General features: G+C 41.4%; 1 protein-coding gene across 3 annotated transcripts in view; it reads right to left on the bottom strand.

Moving 5' to 3' along the window:
- Positions 1-19,657, bottom strand: part of LOC135259818 (LIM domain-binding protein 2) — a 77,665-nt gene that overhangs the window by 7,016 nt on the left and 50,992 nt on the right. The window contains exons 5-8 of one of the 3 annotated variants that reach the window (XM_064344584.1): positions 13,462-13,545; positions 5,338-5,461; positions 2,296-2,346; positions 1,461-1,600 (exon numbers count right to left, since the gene is read on the bottom strand). In XM_064344584.1, the coding sequence (XP_064200654.1) occupies positions 1,461-1,600; positions 2,296-2,346; positions 5,338-5,461; positions 13,462-13,545 (399 nt within the window). Of the gene's footprint in view, positions 1-1,460; positions 1,601-2,295; positions 2,350-5,337; positions 5,462-13,461; positions 13,546-19,657 lie in introns of all 3 variants that reach the window. The other 2 variants (XM_064344583.1, XM_064344585.1) reach the window with 2 other exon arrangements.

The raw sequence follows: 19,657 nt of genomic DNA, 5'->3' as shown, positions 1-19,657 counted from the left end.
TGCGCTTATAGAATGTACACTCTGATGCTTGGGCTTGGAACTCAATTTGAAATCCGGACGTGGTGCCACACGCATCTAATATACAAAATAATTCAAGGAGAAGCTGTTTCGATAAAGACGAACACAGAACGTTAGACGCGGGCAGGTCATAGCTACTCAGTAGTTATCCAGATTTTCTGGAGGAAGATTACTCCCAGATGCAGGAGTAAGAGAATTTTTTTATTGTCTAAATTCTGCTTTTAAGAACGAAGAGGCCGCAGTGAAGAGAGAGACCGCACAGACAGGGGGAGAGGCTGGGAGATATTCAGCTGCAGCAGAACAGATCAGCGCACGGGCAGCAGTGACCGCCTCGACCCAACTCTCGCTCCAGCGCTCCGAAAACCGGACAGGCGGACGGAACCGCAGAAGCCTCCTTCCGTCGCTGCTCTTGAGGACGAGCGTGCGGGAACGTCCACGTCGAGCGCGGACGGAAGCTTCCGGAAGCGAGCCCTGGTTGTAGGACGTTACATGAGAGGTGCGTCGTCTGCAGGGATGAAACGGTGTCAGCAACCCTACTTCTGAATCTGACTGAGTGGTTAAATTAAGCAAGGAAACGTAAAAGTGGCGTAAGCTGGCCATTCGGAGCATAAAAGCTGAAGCACATGAAATGAGGAGTTCAGCTGTCCGGGCCTCGAGAGCCGGTACATTCATAGGCGTGACTGTACAATGGCCCCACGTAAACAGAAACTATGAGAGCTTTGCTTAAGATCGGAAGGCCGTATCCCTGATGAATGGCAAGTCTCGCGCGGTGTGTAGAAACCGTATGGCCCTAATCTTTCACACCAATGCAGCGCGCGTCTCCACGGGGAGCTGGTTTGGATCAAAAGCAGCCTCGTTCACATGAAACGAGGGGCTGCGTGAGCCAGTCAACACAAACGCTTTCCGTGTGAGTGAGTCATCTCCTACTACCGATACCCACCTCCAGTGGCAGAATAGTTCAAAACACTCCACTAACAGAAATATGACTCCTGAAGAAAAGATGCGGAAACCAAATGGAATAAGTGTGAGTGTGTTTGTTTTTACACGTGTGTGTATGTGTGTGTGTGTGTGTGTGTGTGTTTGTGTACGTGTGTGTGAAAGCATGTGTGTGTTTAAGTGTTTGTACACGTGTGTGCGTGCTCATGCATGTGTGTGTGCGCAAGTATGTGTGTGGGTTTAAGTGTGTGTGAGTGTGCAGGCGCGTGCTTGTACATGCGTGCATGTGTGTGTGTGTACATGTGTACATGTATGCGTGTGTGTGCGTGAGTGTGGGTGTGTGTATGTGTGTGTGTGTACATGTGTACATGCATGCGTGTGTGTGCATGCGTGTGTGTGCGTGCGTTTAAGTGTGCGTGTGTGTGTGTGTGTGTGTGTTTAAGTGTGTGTGTGCGCGTGTGTGTGTGTGGAGGGAGGGGCTAGAGCAGCAGAGAGGAGATGCTTACAGGTACCTGGCTGGAGAGGCTGAAGTTCCCGGCGGGGCTACGCTTCTTGCTGTTGGCGTTGTTGCCCATGCTGCTGTTGGACGCGCTGCTGGCCGAGTTCTTCCTTTTCCTCCTCTTGGTCGTCGTTTGTCTCGTCGGTTCTGCGGGCAGACGGAGAGAAGCAGAGAGAGAATGGAAAACTGTGCAGACGCAGGGCCTAAAGCAGACACGACACGCGGACACTCTTCAGGTGACAGAAAACGCGCTGCAACAGCCGTAGCGGGATTGGTTTTAAAGTCAGGTTTTAGCAAAGAAATCCCGCTGTAGCTGTCACTATGTCATGCTTTGTTTTATTTAGAGGTGAAATCAGACAGCATTTCAACATCTCCCCAAGCATGCACTAGTAAGAGAGAAGCATTCTTCCATTGTTTTTGCATAAATGCTCAATGGTGCAAGAGCATACTTCAGTAGGAGGAACTTGTGTAATTCATATCATGCACATAATTAAGCATTATTTCCCAATAAGAAATGGAGGAAACGATGCTCAATGTTTTTCCATACATTGTGGAGTCCGACCCCACTCTGTGATTGGCCCCGTTGGTGAGGAAGTGAAAACTAATCCAATCAGGACCTTCGGCCACCTCCTACAGGTATCCAGACAGGTGCGACGGAGACATCCCGGACACAGCCAATGATGGCTGCGGAGGTGGATGCGTCGGAGTCGCTGTGCCATCGGAGCATTCACGAAACCCCCCCCAAAAAATGTATTTCACGCCATTCCAGTGGTGGCCGACAGCACTTGCCGATCGCCAGCTCACCATACGTGCGTTAGAAGATCAGAAGACGGGAAGGGTACCTTTTTTGTGATTTGTAGTGAAAATTTCCGTTTTGAAGTTCTGTGGGTGTCCTGCTGAAATTGGAGTCAGAGGGAATTTTATTTATTAAAGTAATTGGTGTCCATAAAATGGAGACAAACAAAGACCTGCATGACAACCAATCAAATGTCTAAACTGTCTAGTGACATAAAATAGACATGCAGTTAGTACATGTTTAGCAAGTAATATTTAAGTAACAAGCAAAACTATTAATGGTTACAGCTTGTCAATAGGATTCAGGCAATAAGGGTCGAATTCTGTGTTATGATTAAATACACTGTATTTAACTTTGACCAGGACTCCTTAACTTTGATTCACAATTCAGTAAAAATGTTGTTTTTGAATCCAATATTTGTGTTATGTGTCACCTTTGAATAAAGTATTATTTTACAAACTTTTTTTATTAATTTACGCAGTAGCAAAAATGATTTTGTATAAGGCAGGAGAAAGATAACACTTTAGTATATTTCCAAAGTTATGAATAATGTCCTCTTGATTAGACAGATTCTCAGTCTAAGTGTATTAACTTTGTCAGATGTGACAATTTTCGCTCATGAAAAATAATTATGGGAGTGTTATCCAATGGTACAAAATTAATTTTCAACTCAACAGCAACACAAGTTTTTGATCATTGAAAAGACGACCAGCTGATAGTGACATTTACAGGGTTGTTTAAAACTGAAACACATTTTTGAGGTTCTTACTAATCACACCAAGGGAGATGTTTTACTTTTGAAGTGAACAAAAACAACGCAAACGGAACGAGTTTGAGGATGTACAGAGAATTCCGAGTAAAGCTCTGCCTTTAATGGCTGCAGTCTGATATAGCTTCCTGCTTCCTACTTCCTACCGCTTTAAAGACACACCTTAAAGCTTAACGATAAAGTCCTGTACTTCCTCAAATTATTGACGCATTTGAAACGTGCCAGATTTCCAAAATAAGACTGTTTCAGCTTATCAGCACATGGTCTGTCCTTCCTTCCTCGCAAAAGCAGAAACATTTCCAGATTTGGAGAAGAATAGGAGGAAAGACAAAACTGTCGGTGAAACCCACAGTAGATGAACTTGATATGGCTAAAACGCAGGCATCAGACCGATGACAAATACCTTTAGCATTTTATCTGTTTTTTATAACAAATATTTAACATTATGAATGAACACACACAGTGAGCTTCAAAGGCATATTTTTGCTTGATTTGGCTCTGCGCTTCACAATTTTAGATATGTACTCAAATAATTCAGAAATTAGAGCACTTTTTATGTAGCCCCCGGTATTTCAGCCCACCATGATGTTTGGGACATATTCATGTTATGTAAATGAAAGTAATCATGTTTATTACTTTGTCAGCATACAGCGCCTGCTTGAAGTCTGTGACCCATAGACATCACCAGGTGCTGAGTATCTTCTCTGGTGATGCTCTGCCAGGCCTGTACTGCTTTGGATCTTGGGCAGTTCCTTTTGGCCTCCACAATTTGCTCTTGCCATCACTCTGATACAAGTTAATCTGTGGCTCATCTGTTTGCAAGACCTTTTACCAAAACTCTTTTTGGTACTTCTTGGCAAACTGTAACCTGGCCACTGTGTTTTTGCAGCTAACTACTGGTTTGCATCTTGCAGTGTGGTCTCTGTAGTTCTGTTTGTGAAATCTTCCACAGACGGTAGTGACTGACACATCCAGGCCTGCCTCCTGAATAGTGTTTCTGATCCGTCGGACAGGTGTTTGGTGGTTTTTCTTCATTATGGTGAGAATTCTTCAGTTATTAAAGGGTATTTTGAATACCACAAATAAATGGTTTCATTACAAATCTGAAATTGTGGAGCATAGAGTAAAATCAAGGAAAAATATACCTTTGTCCGAAACATATATTATATTAATAATTAAAAGTAAGCATTACAGTGTTCTTTTTCAATGTACTCAGACAGAAGTTTCTTTTCATATACATGGACATTGGCTCTTGCAAAGCTGATAAACAAATGCCTGCTGCACTCAACTTTGTGAACACTAAGGGGCTTGACTTAACACAGTACCATCCTTTGTGCCTTTTAAGGAAAGATGGAGACATTTTTATTCATTGAATTATGGCGATCACCATAGATGCCCGCCAATGGAATTCAGCCAAATATTCTCTTGCCAACAGAAACAAAACTGCCCTTGACATGCTCTCAACGTTACAGAAATATTCTGAGCTTGAATGCGGCTTTCTCTAACTTCAGACAATTTGGGCCGTGCATTCTGTTACTCTTAATGACTGTTGTGTCTGTCTGTGTGCCCATGTCTTCTATATCCGCTGGTTTAGCTGGTATTTTTCTCTATTGTTATTATCGTGATTGTTTTTTTCTGACCAGACAACTTCATAATGTTGACTTATGAGGTTGACCTGAATTTTCATATCCATTCATAAAACTACATACTTACTGATTTAGCAACCTAGTTCCTTATACCTTGAGGCCAAAACCATAATGCCATCACTGTGATTTCAACCACATAATTTACTTACATAGTGTTTCTTAAACCTGAGACCACACTGCAGCAGAATCTGGAAAATATTCTATATGGCTACTGTATGTTTCACCTTACTGGTGTATCTATAGCAACAGGGAACATAAAGTAAGTCCTGCCTGTATAAATTTTCACTTGCATTGTAGACATACACAACTTTACACAGCACAATGGGATTAGCAGCAATGACATAGAAAATGCTAGTAGATACCACTCATTCGGATTAAATTTAGACAAAAATAAACTCCGTAAATTCCCTATATACAAAATATTCCTTCTATTACTGAATGCCCAACATTATTATTTCAATGGCCTTGGGTGTTCAGATTAGGTTAGGCTGTTACAAGGATATGAATATGGGTCAAACCAAGAATTTAGGAAAGCATGCCATGTTAGTAGTGAAATTCTTAAGCAATCTGCTTCGATTAGAATTAGACTCTGCTTTGATCAAAGAAGACAGTTGTCCGCGAGCTAAACGACAGCCAGACAGCAAGGCAAGTTTCACAATGGACTCTGGGATACCTGGAGGAGCCACCATCCGCTGCCATTTCTGGAAGAGGCATGTTTTGAGGCAGTCCCGCGGGCTCAGGTTGTAGGTTTTGTGCCGGGACATGAGCTCCTGCATGGGCTCCAGTATGACGCACAGCTGAAAAAAGCACACGATGGACACACTGAGCGAGCGCCTAATTCACACGCAAAAAAGAGCACAACCCAGCTTCACTCACACCCCGGTCTTAGGAAATCATAACACTTATTTTTAACATTTCTTGTTCAGACGGGCAATATGAATGACTATAATATCCACAATTATTTAATTTAATAACAATTATCTTTGTTTATCTATATATAGAAATTATATTGTGTGTCTCACAGTATTTAATTTAACGTACAGATCTCCCACATTACATCCGCTGGGTTGATAAACCATTTACATTTATTTTAAATAAACATCAGCATGCATTTATTCAACCACAACACTGCATGCTTTATAGTTCCCATACATTTCATTAAGAATTGATTTCGCAATGCATTTATATATGAAGATTCTATTAGGAGAGAGCTTCACCACTCTGAGGCCTTCGCTTGGGCCTTTCCCCTGTTATTACAGTGGAGTGTGACACTAACGATGACATCCGTCTGTTTTAGTATCTATTTCCAGACAAGGTCCCATAATGAAATCCTACATATGTGGAATGGAATTAGCTCTAATGAAGAGCCCTCTTCTACGACAGTCAAAAGGAGCCAGATCCTTTCTCTCCCACAAATTATACAACAATACCGTTATTCATAGGACCACATGGTTATCATTATGTATGAACCAATCCGCAAACTCACCCACAAGCGCCCTCTCGCTCTCTCTTTCTTTTATTGCTCTCTCTCTCCCTCTCTCTCTCACACACACACACCCACACACATACATGCGCACACACACACACACACACACACACACACACAGTTCACAGTGCACCCCATGCTCCACCTCGCCTTTTTCCTGACCAGGCAGGGGATTTTACTGCGATAGATGACATTATACAGACATGGGCAAAAGATCATACCACTCTATTGAATCACAGGTAAAAATGAGCAGTTTGGCTGCATTTTGCAACAAGTACAGATTCATATCCTGCAGGAACACAGAGATTCTGTGTTATCTACCAACCTCACACTCAAGAACAATCCTGGGACTTTTTTTTCTCCGAGGGCTATTTTTAGTATGAATGGTAGGAAGCCTGCAGCTTTAATAAATGTAAAAGCTATACGGTGTAATAATAATGTACCAGCCAAAATGCCTGTTTGACCCCTAGCCAGGAAACTGCCACAAGTCACTGATAAGTGGAGGAGGAAAGAATGGGTGGCTTCCGAACTTCACTTAGGCTAATTTCAGGGGAGGGGGGGAAGAGGTGTGTTTTAAAACTGGCCACTCCGGTTAGAACCGCGGTGAATCACCTCCAACGCAGGGGAGGGTGAAAAGGTTGCCAGATTTCTCAAGACAATAGGGGCGCTGAGCTAATCTTACTTCAGAACGGAAACGTCCGGTTCCTATTTCGCCCGGCGCACATGGCGAGATCGCCCCGGGAGGATGCGCTGTCCTCACGGCGAGGTTGCCGTTCGACCCGCGGGTGAGACGTGACCTCAGGCTCCAACTGGGCATGATCGGGCCCACTGCCACTGGGCACAGGGCCGGCCCGTGGCATACACGGTCTATGCGGTCGTCTAGGGCCACAATGCTATTTTTAAGGTAAATAACGTTACTTTCACAATTACGTTATTCATCCCCTACCGCGGAAGTAGCGGTATTAATTTTAAACGGAATGGCAACCGAACATTTCCTAACAATGAAGTGTAAGAAGGATTTTACCAAGCGAACCCATGCTCGACAGAATTGAACAGCGCCCCCCGCCCCCCGGTCAAATAGATTTGCTTAGGGCCACCAAAATCCTAGGGCCGGCCCTGACAGGGCACACGTTAACTGAGCGACAGCTGTCACAATAGACACCCACCCACGCTAGGACCAGAAAATCGCACTGGAAAAAAAACCTATTTTCGATAAGTGCGCATGTATTTTTTCCCCCAGGAGTGACAAAATGTAAGTTACAATCACAAACTAACATTTTCAGGAATTTCTCGCAGAAACTGGGTGCTGTTTGGGTCTGACAAGGAGGCACTTAAGCTTACAATGTAAGTGTGGATAAGTGTATTTATAGAGTAATAACTGAAGGGAAGCTATCCAAACAGCCATCGCTTTCTCATCCCTGTATGACGTCTCCAAAAGCTCAATGCTATAAGGCTGGTACACACATGCGCCAAAGCCTTTCTCAATATCTGTGTGTATGGAGGAGACAGGCTAGGTGGGTGTTTCAAGTTCAGACCTTCTCATCTAGGCTGTGAGAGGTTGAGAGAGAAACCCCTGAATTTCATTTTTTTTGCTAGAGAAATTAGCTCACCTTCACATAACAACAAGCCTAGAAGGTATGAAAAGGGACCAGTCTGCTGAAGCAGTTAATGTTCACATTGAACGCTCGACCAGTCGATCAAAGAATCAATTACTCAATCAATATTTAGATTCCCTGATAGGCAATTCATTGTGCAGCCCACTTATAAATCCCAGTATAAAACTCAGATGATAAGGAGATTACTGGCATTCTTATTACCTTTAGATAGTGTTCTAATGAGAAAAAACCCAATAGTCCATGACACAGCATGTTCAAACCCTTCCATAAAGATTCGCATTGACAGCCTGTAGACTCCATCCTGTTATGTTCATTATGTTCTTTAACCACCTTGGCAACGTGTAAAGTAATGCATAAGCTATATCAGGCTCTCGGTTCTCCACGTCATGGTTACTTTACTCAGGGATAAATATAATGCCTATTTTTGTTCACTTTATTTGAGTATGAACCTTGAAAACTAGTCCAGGTCTTGCCTCTTTTTGTGGTGTAATAGCGCTATGTATTTTATGATATGAATGAATAATGTTAGCTCTACATAATACCTACAATAGCCCTGTTCATAACAAAAGCAGTCAGTTAAAAGTTAGAGACTCGGATAGTCGAATGACTAAGACATCAGGACATGGTGGTGTGGCTTTGGTTTTAAAATATTCATCACAGCTGATCTTATTAATTTTATTAATATTTCTTCACATTAACTGTAATAAGAATGATTTCCGAAATTACATTCAAATATAATTGTAGCAATAAATATAAAAAATATCCAAATATCCAAAAAAAATTGTTTTAGAATGTCACTAAATTAAATACTATACATGGGAAAAATTCACCTAAGCAACAAACTCTGACCTGGTTTAAATTCTGTGAGATTATGAAAAAGGTTTTCTTACATAGCTGTACCTTGTGAAAACTATTTGCAACTCTTCAATCCATAATACTCACATAAAGCAATAACAGCTCTGCATGTTTTCAGGATCGCACAAGCAAACTAATAATTCAGCTAACAGCACACAGGCACAGTAAAAAATGCTACATATGTTTTGGAACTGGCAAGAAAATGAACATAATACCCCACAAACACTGCCGTAAACTGTATGATCCAGTTACTATACATTTCTAATCATATTCACTATGCACTGAACTGCTTTATTAAAATCCAGCAAACCGTAATCGCAGTGGATACGTAGTTCTGCTTCCTGTTGCTTAAGATGTATTATTATTAAAGGCCATGTTATATTTTTGGTTGGAAGTTGGAAGAAACTCGATTTATGTCTGCGATACACAAATGCCCCCTTCAAGTTTGACAGCTTTAAAGGCAGCGAATGAGATGAAAGGGCGGGAATTTATAACAGAACCCGACTCACACAAAGCTCATTGAATACGTTTCTGTGTACCGAAGAAGGAAGAAAGGCTCCTTTGGGACTCCATTGCCGACTCCATAATGAAGATTTGTCTGTGACAGCAATTCTTCAGAGTGAACATGTGGGTTTGACAGAGACAAGGTTAAAAATGTTCTGGGAACTTTATAATAGATCACAGGCATTTTTAAAAAACGCAAAATCCCCCTTTCAAACGGTAAAAGACTGACACGTTTTGATATAATGTGTGTCCTTGTTTTCAAAGCAGATGGCATGGGATCTTTTTTTTTTACGGTTATGTTAAATCTCTTTGGAGGTGACTTTTTGCTCTACTCTTCCGAGACAGCCAACCTGCAGCCTCAACTCAACGCAGAGCTTTAAGCTAAGCCAAGTAAATTAATTTGATTCCTCAGGAACTGCTCTGGCTAGAACATTACTCAATAAGTGTATCGTTTTGAGATTAATCATTTGTTAATCATCTTTCCTATAACTGACATCTAGCAATGTGCCAATCCTTTTTCATATGCAGTGAGCTCCAAAATGTTTGGGACAAAACATTTTTTTATTTATTTGGCTCTGTACTCCATCTGCGAGAGAGCCTTTTCCAATCTTTCTTGGTCCAGTGTCGATGGTGCTTGGCCCACTGGAGTCTTTTCTTCACGTTAGCAGCACATAGCAAGGGCTTTTATGCAGATACGCACCCTTTTAGGCCAGCAGATCACAGTCGCTGTTTCACTGTAGTCAGGGAAACTGGTTTCTCTCTAGTTGCACTCTAGAGTTCTTCCTGTAGTTGTGGTGCAGTTTTACAATGGTTGCTTTTGCTAGACATCACAAAATATTTGTGATGTCTAGCAATAGTCTGATGTTAGCCTTCTTCATCCTGGTCTTCTCCGTTAACATTACTGACCATCAGCTGGACCCTTCTCGCCACAATATGTTTACTTGGCTCCACACATCTAAGCCCAACTCTTTATTTTGGTTTGTTATTTAATAAATGTGCATATATTAACTGAAATCTTCTCTACCTAAAGTTTTTTATTTTTAAACACAGATGGGCTAATGCTTTTGTGTGTGTGTGTGTGTGTGTTGCGTACGATTTGTTTGTGTGTGTGTGTGTGAGTTATGTTAACTTATGAAATCATATTTTTACGATTTATGTATGACGCAACTTTTACATATTTTCCAACATGTTTTACTGAACTGAAAAATTATGCATTCTATGTTTTAAACTACTTTGACTCCCATGCTTATTTTCTATTGTATGCAATTAGTGGACAGTTTGAATGTATGCCATGCATTCAACTGCCTCAGCAGGGTCTCATATGCAGTATTATACTGTAATTAATACCATTGTAAAAACAGTACACCTATATTCCTATGTTTAAAGGTCCAGGAAACTGGAATCTGTGAATTCTTTGCCGATGTGTTGTTTTAATACTTTTTTGTATTCACCAACTGCTGATAAATATTTTAAAATATTTCTTGCAAAAAAATAAAATAAATAAAAGCCTGTGGTGAAATTGGCTTGCTTCCCCCCCTAAGCTAAACGCCAGGTTTTCAGTGGGTGGGGTTAACTTGGTCTTAGTTACGTAACAAAAACCAGTGAAATCCTTCTTACATGTAATATGTAAATGATGCTCTTGCCACTTTTGTGCAGGTAAGACAAGCCAAGTTGAAATTTTACATTACATTACATTACAGGCATTTAGCAGACGCTCTTATCCAGAGCGACTTACACAACTTTTTTACATAGCACTTTACATTGTATCCATTTATACAGCTGGATATATACTGAAGCAATGCAGGTTAAGTACCTTGCTCAAGGGTACAACGGCAGTGTCCTTACCCGGGAATCGAACCTGCGACCTTTCGGTTACAAGCCCAGTTCCTTACCCACTGTACCACACTCCGTCCTACCCGGAAATGCCCAAGCATTGCCCCTGCTCTGGATGTGGAGTAAGCAATACGCTTTTTTTCTTTTTCCCAAAAATGAAGGGACATAGAATTAATGTGTTTTATTTCTGGAGCCCCCAGGCACTGCAATATTACAATAACCACTACAGTTAGTATTTGCAGCGCCCATTTTCGCCTGTGCCCAGAATGTGGTGGGTCGGCAAGTAGGCCCACTGTTAGCTAGTGACAATTAAATAGCTTGCAAGCTTAGACGCGTGGAATCAAAGACTTTATTTGACTGTAATGTCGGGAGTTTGAGACTGCTATAGAGCCTAATGTTAGTGTACAGTAGCTCAGTGTTACAACGATCAAATGATCCTCAGGTTGACCTATACAATGGTAAAGCCTAGTTTACTTTGTTTGTTTTGTCTGGTAGTGTAAGGTAACTACAAGGTTGTCTGATTTAACAGGCTCTAACCTAGCTAGCGATGACTTATGGTTTACATATGACGTGTCTTACGGATATGAATGTTAATGAGCGCAGGATACACACCCACCCAGTCCTTGTCTGCTGAACAGGTCACAATAATCTAATAGTGTTTAAAATTTAATGGTTAGAACTAGGTTAAGAACTTGAAAGAAATATTAAGAAGACAATCAATTGTCATTCACAATTGGAATCCAGTTTCCTGGATCTTCATATTTTACAAAAATAGTTATGGTAAATAGATCATATTTCACAAGAACCAAAACTATAATTCAAATTTTTACACAATGGCATCTCCCCCCCGATCTGCCACTGTTTCCAATAGATCCAGATCCAGTCAGGTCTGGGGATTTAATCAGTTTGATTAAGCCCCTCAAAACAACTGAACAGTGGAACACATTTATTATATCATTATGTTGCTTTCTAAAATAGGAAAAAAGCTTATTATTGTTTGCTATTCGATACCTGCGTAATGACAGGATATCAGGAATTACCATGGTAACAGTTCCGCAGGACATCTCGTGCTAGAACGTTTACCTTTAGCCCGTCTCTTATTCGATAACGGCTCGCCACTTTCTCAGCACGGCACGAGAAAAAAAAAATAATGCATCTCCACAGGGAACATTCATTAATGTTATGCTAATTTTCCATCTCCAATTAGTTTTTCTCTCCCTTGTTCCTCGGGTTGGAATTCCCGGCTGTCACTCAAGCCGGAATGACTCGAACAAACAAAGCTGGGAATAATGTATTCCGATGCAAGGGGGGCCTCTCGAGCTGTATGTCCGCGGCGCGAGGGAGGGAGGGGGGGGGAGGCCCGGCATCAAACACACACAACGCGCTATGCCCCCCCCGCTCTCACCACGGACACCGTTCGCCATAAACGCTCAGGTCACTTTCTGGTCACACATTGCTAAATTAATGGCTAGTTGCCTCAGGCTTCTTAAATTAAAGGGCGCCTAGAGCGGTTGCCGGAAAAACATAAATATGGGGGGGGGGAGGGGGAGCGGGTAGTCGGAGGCACAAAGCATTTATCTAAAACCCTTGTAAGGGTCGTCTCCTTGGTGTGTGCTTGGAAAGTCCCGGACTCTTCCATTGGGTTCAATTCTCCCATGCTTGCTGTTTATAAAAGTACATAGCACAGAATCCACCTCGTCCTGTAATGGATGAGTCATCCAGATGCACAGCTCCCCCTCAATTAGCTATGGGAGGAGAGGGGCTAACTAAAACGTGTTCTGCAGGGACTGAAGGGATGGGTGCAAAAGTATACTCAGGGACCACATTAACATGCTGAATATTTGGCCATTCCAAATAAATTGTTTATATGACCACTAAATTCGGTGCATAATTTAAGATGCCTGTTTACACATCGAAACACAGAATCTGCATAAAACCATTTTGACTGGAATAGGGCAGTCCCTCTCTCCCATTCACTGCATCCATGGACAGCTAGCTGAATTAAATCCATTTGTGCCTTTCTGGCTTTTTTGCTTTTTAGTTTTTATTATTATTTTTATTTTTTTGCACTTTCCAGAGGTGGTTAATCTTGTTGATAGTCCTGCAGAACCCAGATTCCTTAATTGTTTTGAATGTCATTTAAATCAAATGACTGGTAAGGACTTCACAGTCATTGAGGTGTTTGACTACGTACAAATCTCTGCCCCTGTCACCTAGTCTTAACTAGTCACACAGACATTCAAAATGAAGTACTTAACAGTGTTTACCTGCCTACTATTCTCCTGTCAAACAGGTCATCAAGAATGAAATTTAATTTGGGAAAGGACTGTTCGAGTTACCAAATTCTGACAGAGGCGCTTACGTATCAGTGTTGTGGTTCAAAAGAGTTCTTGGTCCATTCAGACTAATAAATGGTTTATAAGGCTACATGTAAATGTAATCAGTATAGCGACTTAGGTGATCTGAAACACTTGAATCGGGTGAGCGCAGAAGGGAGTCTCACCCTGAGGTAGTTGAGGGTGAAGTTCGTCAGGCCCATCCGGGTGATGTTTTTCGACAGCTGCTCCAGGACCTGCGAGTCTTGCGCCTGTGGGGAGCAGAATCGAGACGTCTGAGACCCGGACCTCCGCTGATCTCACCTCCAGAGGTAACACATCGCCCACGCTGTGACCGTGGGACGACCCACATTTTTTTGCCGACTCGTCCTCGGTTCGCCCCTGCCATTTTGAAAGATATTTTAACACGACAAACGATAAAACAAAACATGTTAACAAAAAACAAGTAGTCATGACTGACCGAGTGGTTCTCCCTAACTAATAACATTGTCTTTTTTTTTTTACAAGGAGATGGCAAAACTGAAGCCTCTGGGTCATTAAATGTCTTCAAGTAAAGTGTAGTGTTTTGCAACAATTACGCGATGTTAACAGAACTGACAGTGCCGAGAATTGCAACATTTAATAGCTCATAGAAGGAGTGACTGCTTAATGCAAAAACAAATGGAAATAAAATGTTTCTATACATAGCAATCACTGATCTGGCCAGGCCTGGACAATAAAGTGTTTTAACAAAAAAAGTGATAAACGAAGTGATTATAAGGGTATTTTTATTTTCTATGTTATCTCCGGACATTGGAATTTTCCCAAAATCAATATAGGTAACTTAAGAACAATATAAAGCCAAATAACTGTCCCCCCTTGGAAATGCTAATTTTTTTCCCCATGCAAATGGTATGGCATTGCAGGACTACATTCAAATCTAGGCATCCATTCAACAAAGCAACAGGCTTGGTCCCTGGAGATGTTTTTCCTTTTTTCATTTCTTACACAACACTTTGTGGGTTTGGTGGCTGCAGTAATGTACTAGCAATGATGTGCTAAAAGACAAAATATATACATTGCATTAGCATGATGAGCAGATTAGATTGAGTAGATCTCATCCATCAGAATGAAAACACTTTAAAGGAAAAAATTTTTTTTTTTTTTTTTTTTTTTAAAGACAGCAAATGAAAACATGTTGGTGTTTTAAGGCAGCTGCATCTCGTCTTAAAGCGAAAATATTTGTCGGGGGGAACGAGAGCAGAGTTGAAACGGTCAAAGTGCCGTTGCCTCGTCCCATAAAACTTCTCCTCGGCCAATCAAAGTCGACATCGATGACGTCGGCGCGGGGGAAAAAAAACATTCGCTCCACAGGAAATGCTCGACAGATTACGGGCATAGGAGAACGCACGGAGCGCGCTCACGTTCAGAGCCTCAGGCGTTCTTCGTGGAAGCGTACCGAATCATACCGCGGAACAGAAACACCTCAGCCGGGCTTGCATATTTTGTGTGTGTGTGTGTGTGTGTGTGTTGGCGGGGGAGTGAAAAAGAAGGGTAGAGTCACATTGGCCCGCGAACAGATTTGGCTATAAGTAGGCTGTTGCCTTCGGGAGTAGCTAAAATGCGTCTACCGTGTGCATATGAACTGATTTAAAACTGTAGCGCAAGCATAGTCAAAGACAGAAACAAGGTTCTGGCTGACAGAGCTACATGGGACACGTCAGTTTGTACAGAACATTAATGATTCACAGCTGTCCATATAACATAGATTTCTCAAGTAACTATATAGCCAACTTCCTTGTTAGTAGTTATTTCACAGTCTAAGTCATCACTGTAATGTTATCCGGTGAGCTAACAATGGTTTTGGGTATTACTACTGCTCTGTGGCAACAGGTAAATGCACACCTTCCATTTCTCTGTCTAAAAAGGCAATTTTCTTCATTTTCTTCTACCAACATGTTATTACCGTTACAACAACAGCTCAGAGAAGGTCCAAGACAAACATTCAGTGTTATCTGTGTGCATTAAATGGCATTCCCAAAATAGGCAGCAAATAAGACTTCACATATTTTGAGTGCGAGAGGCTGACTCTTGTGTTCGGCAAATTAGATGCTTTAATGCAATTTGGCTGCAAAACCGAACCCCAAACAGCTCTGCCAATACTTACGCACGTTACAGTACAATAGAGTATTTTTCCCAACATCTTTAAATGAGCCAGCCTGCAAACAGGGATGGCCTACGAATGAAACCTGCAGAAGTTATGGGGCAAGCACGATGAGGAACAGAAGACAAAGCTTCCATTAGCTCTCCATTACTTTCAGTTCGCTGCAAACCTTTCCCGGAATGAAAACAAAGACCAGGTGCTTCGACGAACGTGGAGTGGTAAACATCACAAGTTTCTGGCCTCCCCACAGAGTCAGGGGGGGAGGGGGGGGGGGGCGTGGGGGGGTGTTTTGACCCCTGGACCGCAGCCTCAGGCAGGTTCCACAATCACACTCTAACCCCTGAAAAGCAGCCATGTCTCCAAGGGCCGCTGATTGAATTAAGTGTGACGTCTGGGGGGCAGGTTTGACTCCGTGAAGCCCACGGGCTGCCCCCAGCCATCCCTCTCTCCCTGACTGAATATGGTGTCAGGAGTGCAGCCATACCTGGTAGTATCTACAGACCTTGGCCCTGATTACTTCCAGGAATCCCAAACCAAGTTTATTTTCATTTACCATTTTCAAAACTTTGTCATTTTTCTTTCTGCTATAAGAAACTGATGTTGTTAATTTGTGGAATAAACGACCGTAAGATACTATACTAATGCTATTTATTTTGAAAATAAATCAGTCCAAAATAGAATGGTAATCTTGTGATACGAAATTAAATGCTCATTAGATTTCTTCCATTGCCACAAATAAGCAGAAAGCAAAACATCTAACTGAGCAAATTTAAGCAATCAGGCTCTGTAGGAGAGCACCTTGTGCGATAATTAATAGGGAGATAAAATTAGAAATAATAAATAACATGTACACAACTTGAGAACGTCTAACATTCACACCACTGTGGATTTAGCCTCATATTCGCCGAGTAAAATGATGACTGCTAAAACCTTAAAACACTGAGGTGCACTATGCTTCATTTTATACAAACATTATTGATAAAAAAAATCACTAAAAAACTGTTGCGTGTAATGCTACATTTTCTAGAACAGGTCTCACGGAGGTATGACGGATAGCAGAAGTTTTAAAAAATATTTCCAGTGGCTCAAGCCAGGCTAATAACTGTGATTGTGCCATCAGCCTAAATAATTGTGTACTAGTTTTGTCTACTCGAACCGCAGCCTTCATAACGAAATCTGACAAGGCCTTCATCCAACGCGGAACTGCTCGGCAGAGATGTAGAGGCGTGCTTTCAAACAGAGACAACGTCTCTGGCACAATGAATGTGTTCATAATACCATTTATTCACAGCGCAACTATGCGGGCCTTACCTTGACCTTACAGGAATATTGATACTGCCCACATCCGAATGCCAAAATACATCACACACAGAGGGTTTCTTTTTATTTCTGAACACACAAAGGGCGCAAACAGAAGGAACCGACAGCGACTCTGACTGTGGCACATTCGTGCACTCTAACGCAAGACCTTTAATGAACGAAACACTTAAACGGTTCAGCAAGATGAAATAACACATAACAAAAGCTACACGGCGGTGGTAAAGCAAGCCGACGCGTAGCCGTTTTGTTACTTTCGCACAAAGCGGAATTCAAGCATGATACGCAGAGTCCATCTGTGTTGAGCATGCAAAAAAAAAACACCTAGTATTTCTGATTCAGGTGAGAACTGCTCCTTGTACACTGTTCTCCTCTGGTGCTACAGACCAAATGGATGGCTGGTCGGTCCCTTTTTCAAACGCAACGTTTAGGTCAGACGACCACGTTGTTGGGAGTCAAAGTGCCAGCAAAAAGGCATAAAGGTGCTGCAGCTAAGTGCTTGTATTAGGGCGAACCTTTAGGGTGAATACCATGTGTGAATCCACGGTATAAATATCCAGTAATAGCATAATGATGCATTTTTATCAGCTTCATGAAAATGCAAACACAAAATGGCTGTGACCTTGAAGAGACAGGATATATGTTTGAAAGTGATATAAGAACATCTTTCTCATACAGGGGACAATGAAATCACTGCAAAGGTGCATCATACAGAATATACAGAAAGTAATCTATGAGAAGACTTCATTCAAAACTTACATCACAACACAGGCATTTGGCAGATGCTCTTATGCAACTTTTTACATAGCATTTACATTGCATCCATTCATACAGCAGGATATATACTGAAGCAATGCAGGTTAAGTACCTCGCTCAAGGGTACAACGGCAGTGTCCTACCTGTGACCTTCAGGTTGCAAGACCAGCTCCTTACCCATTATACACAGCTGCCCAGTGATAGATGGGACTCTATCTCACATTAACATTTTGCAGGACAAAGGACACTTTCAATAATCAAAACATCCTTCAAAGGTGATTTTGAATTTGAAACATTCAGACTTTGATTAAAAGTGCATTTCTGAGTAGCATTCATTAAGTGAATTCCGCGGACCAATTAAACGCAGCGTACGGATTCGGTCCCACGATCGCGATGGAACACTGGGTTTATCTTCAGGGCCGGGGTTTCTCCCACTTCATTAAATAAAGCTATGATCAAAAGGAGCTACTTCTACAGATCATGCGCTGGGCATCTCCATCTCTAGCTCCTAAAATATATTCTTCAGAAGGCTGGGATTAGGAAAAAAAAAACCCCCACTGGGAATCAGGTGAATAGCTCATAATCAATTTCCCTTTTCCCATATGATCTTCCACAAGGTAACGTCATTAGGTGCAGGAAAGAAATACAAATCATAAATATATCACATCACAATAATCACTTCAAATATAGGGAGGCATACACAGAGAAAAATACATGTTTTTAATCATGCTGTAATATAATGACAGAAATATGACAAAATGCACTGGAGATGCATTACTGGGTGAAAACAGTTGTGTTTCTACTCCAACTCACTCACCAATTGCATGACCTCAAGGTCTAGCATACAGTGAAGTTCGGCAATATAATACCAGAGGAAGTAGCTAGAAAAATTGTAAATTAACATAGCAATGCTAGCAATGACAGAATCTCTCTTCCCCCCCGTCCAAATCCCATGATCTGCCAATTGCATCAGCCTCACCAGACATGCAGAGTTTTGGCGTTTCGCAGTTTGAATGCCTGATGAGGATGTAGTAAATCCATCTCTGCAATCTCTGGGCATTTAAACTGTGTAAACTTATCATTATCCCACTTATACAACAACTTACCAACAAAAAGCATAATTGCATGTAACCAAAACATGCGATTCAAAATATATATTTGTTCTATTGTGTTAAAATTAGATGAAAAAATATCCTCTATTTTAATGTGTCTATTTAAAAAAATATGTTAAATGAATAAATAGAGTGAAGTTCCAACACACAGGTTGTAACTGCATAGCCTTTGTGAGAAAAAAAAAATCAAGTAGTCATGTATCTGACGAGTAATTCATCCATTACTCATACCTATCGGCTAGTGGATCATGTTAGCTTGCAAGGTATTTTTTTGTAGCTGCTTAGCGAAGTAACATTAGATAGCAAGCTGACTATCCATACAGCTAAATCCCTTTGCAAAATTATGAGCATAAATCTGCAAACATAGCTAATCCAATTTGAATATAACACCTTTCCCACTCCAGCGGTAATTCTAGCTAACAATACTACAAACGTAATGCTTTATAGTAACTCTGGTTTGGCACTAGGCTATGATATTAATGACACTTTTTTTTGTCCTTGTGAATTCTTTCACCCAATGTCATAAAGTAGACAGGAATTCACCAGAACGTAATTTACCGTGCTTTGCAACAGAAGGGAACTATCAGCGATAAATGACTTGGCCATTGGCCTGCTGCTTCAGGCACTTAGTCAAGTTTATATACACCATGAGTTCATGGCCAACACAGAATAAATGAACAGGACTGGATACAGTGAGCAAATGTAACAAATACACACTGATCGTGTGTTATCCTTCCTGTTTGTCACTAAACTGTGTTTGTCTTGTCTTTGTTTGCTGCTATGTAGTCTGGAGCCTGGATTTAGATTTAAATATCTGGCATCAGAGTAAGGACTCCAGGTGGTGGCCCTGGATAGCTAAATGTTTGCTCAACGTCAGGAGCTATGGCCAAAAAACAAACACCCAAATAACAGAACAAAAACATACAAATCTGTTGTTATTTCCCATTTATCTTTCAGTAGAACATTTTAATAATCAAATGTTCTGCCCATACACAAACTGCTGCGATACTGTCAACACTGGCAAAAGCAACAACA

This window comes from Anguilla rostrata, chromosome 7 (assembly GCF_018555375.3).
Source record: "Anguilla rostrata isolate EN2019 chromosome 7, ASM1855537v3, whole genome shotgun sequence".
Taxonomy (NCBI): domain Eukaryota; kingdom Metazoa; phylum Chordata; class Actinopteri; order Anguilliformes; family Anguillidae; genus Anguilla; species Anguilla rostrata.
Note: the sequence above shows the minus strand (reverse complement) of the source record. Positions and strands in the feature narration are given on the sequence as shown.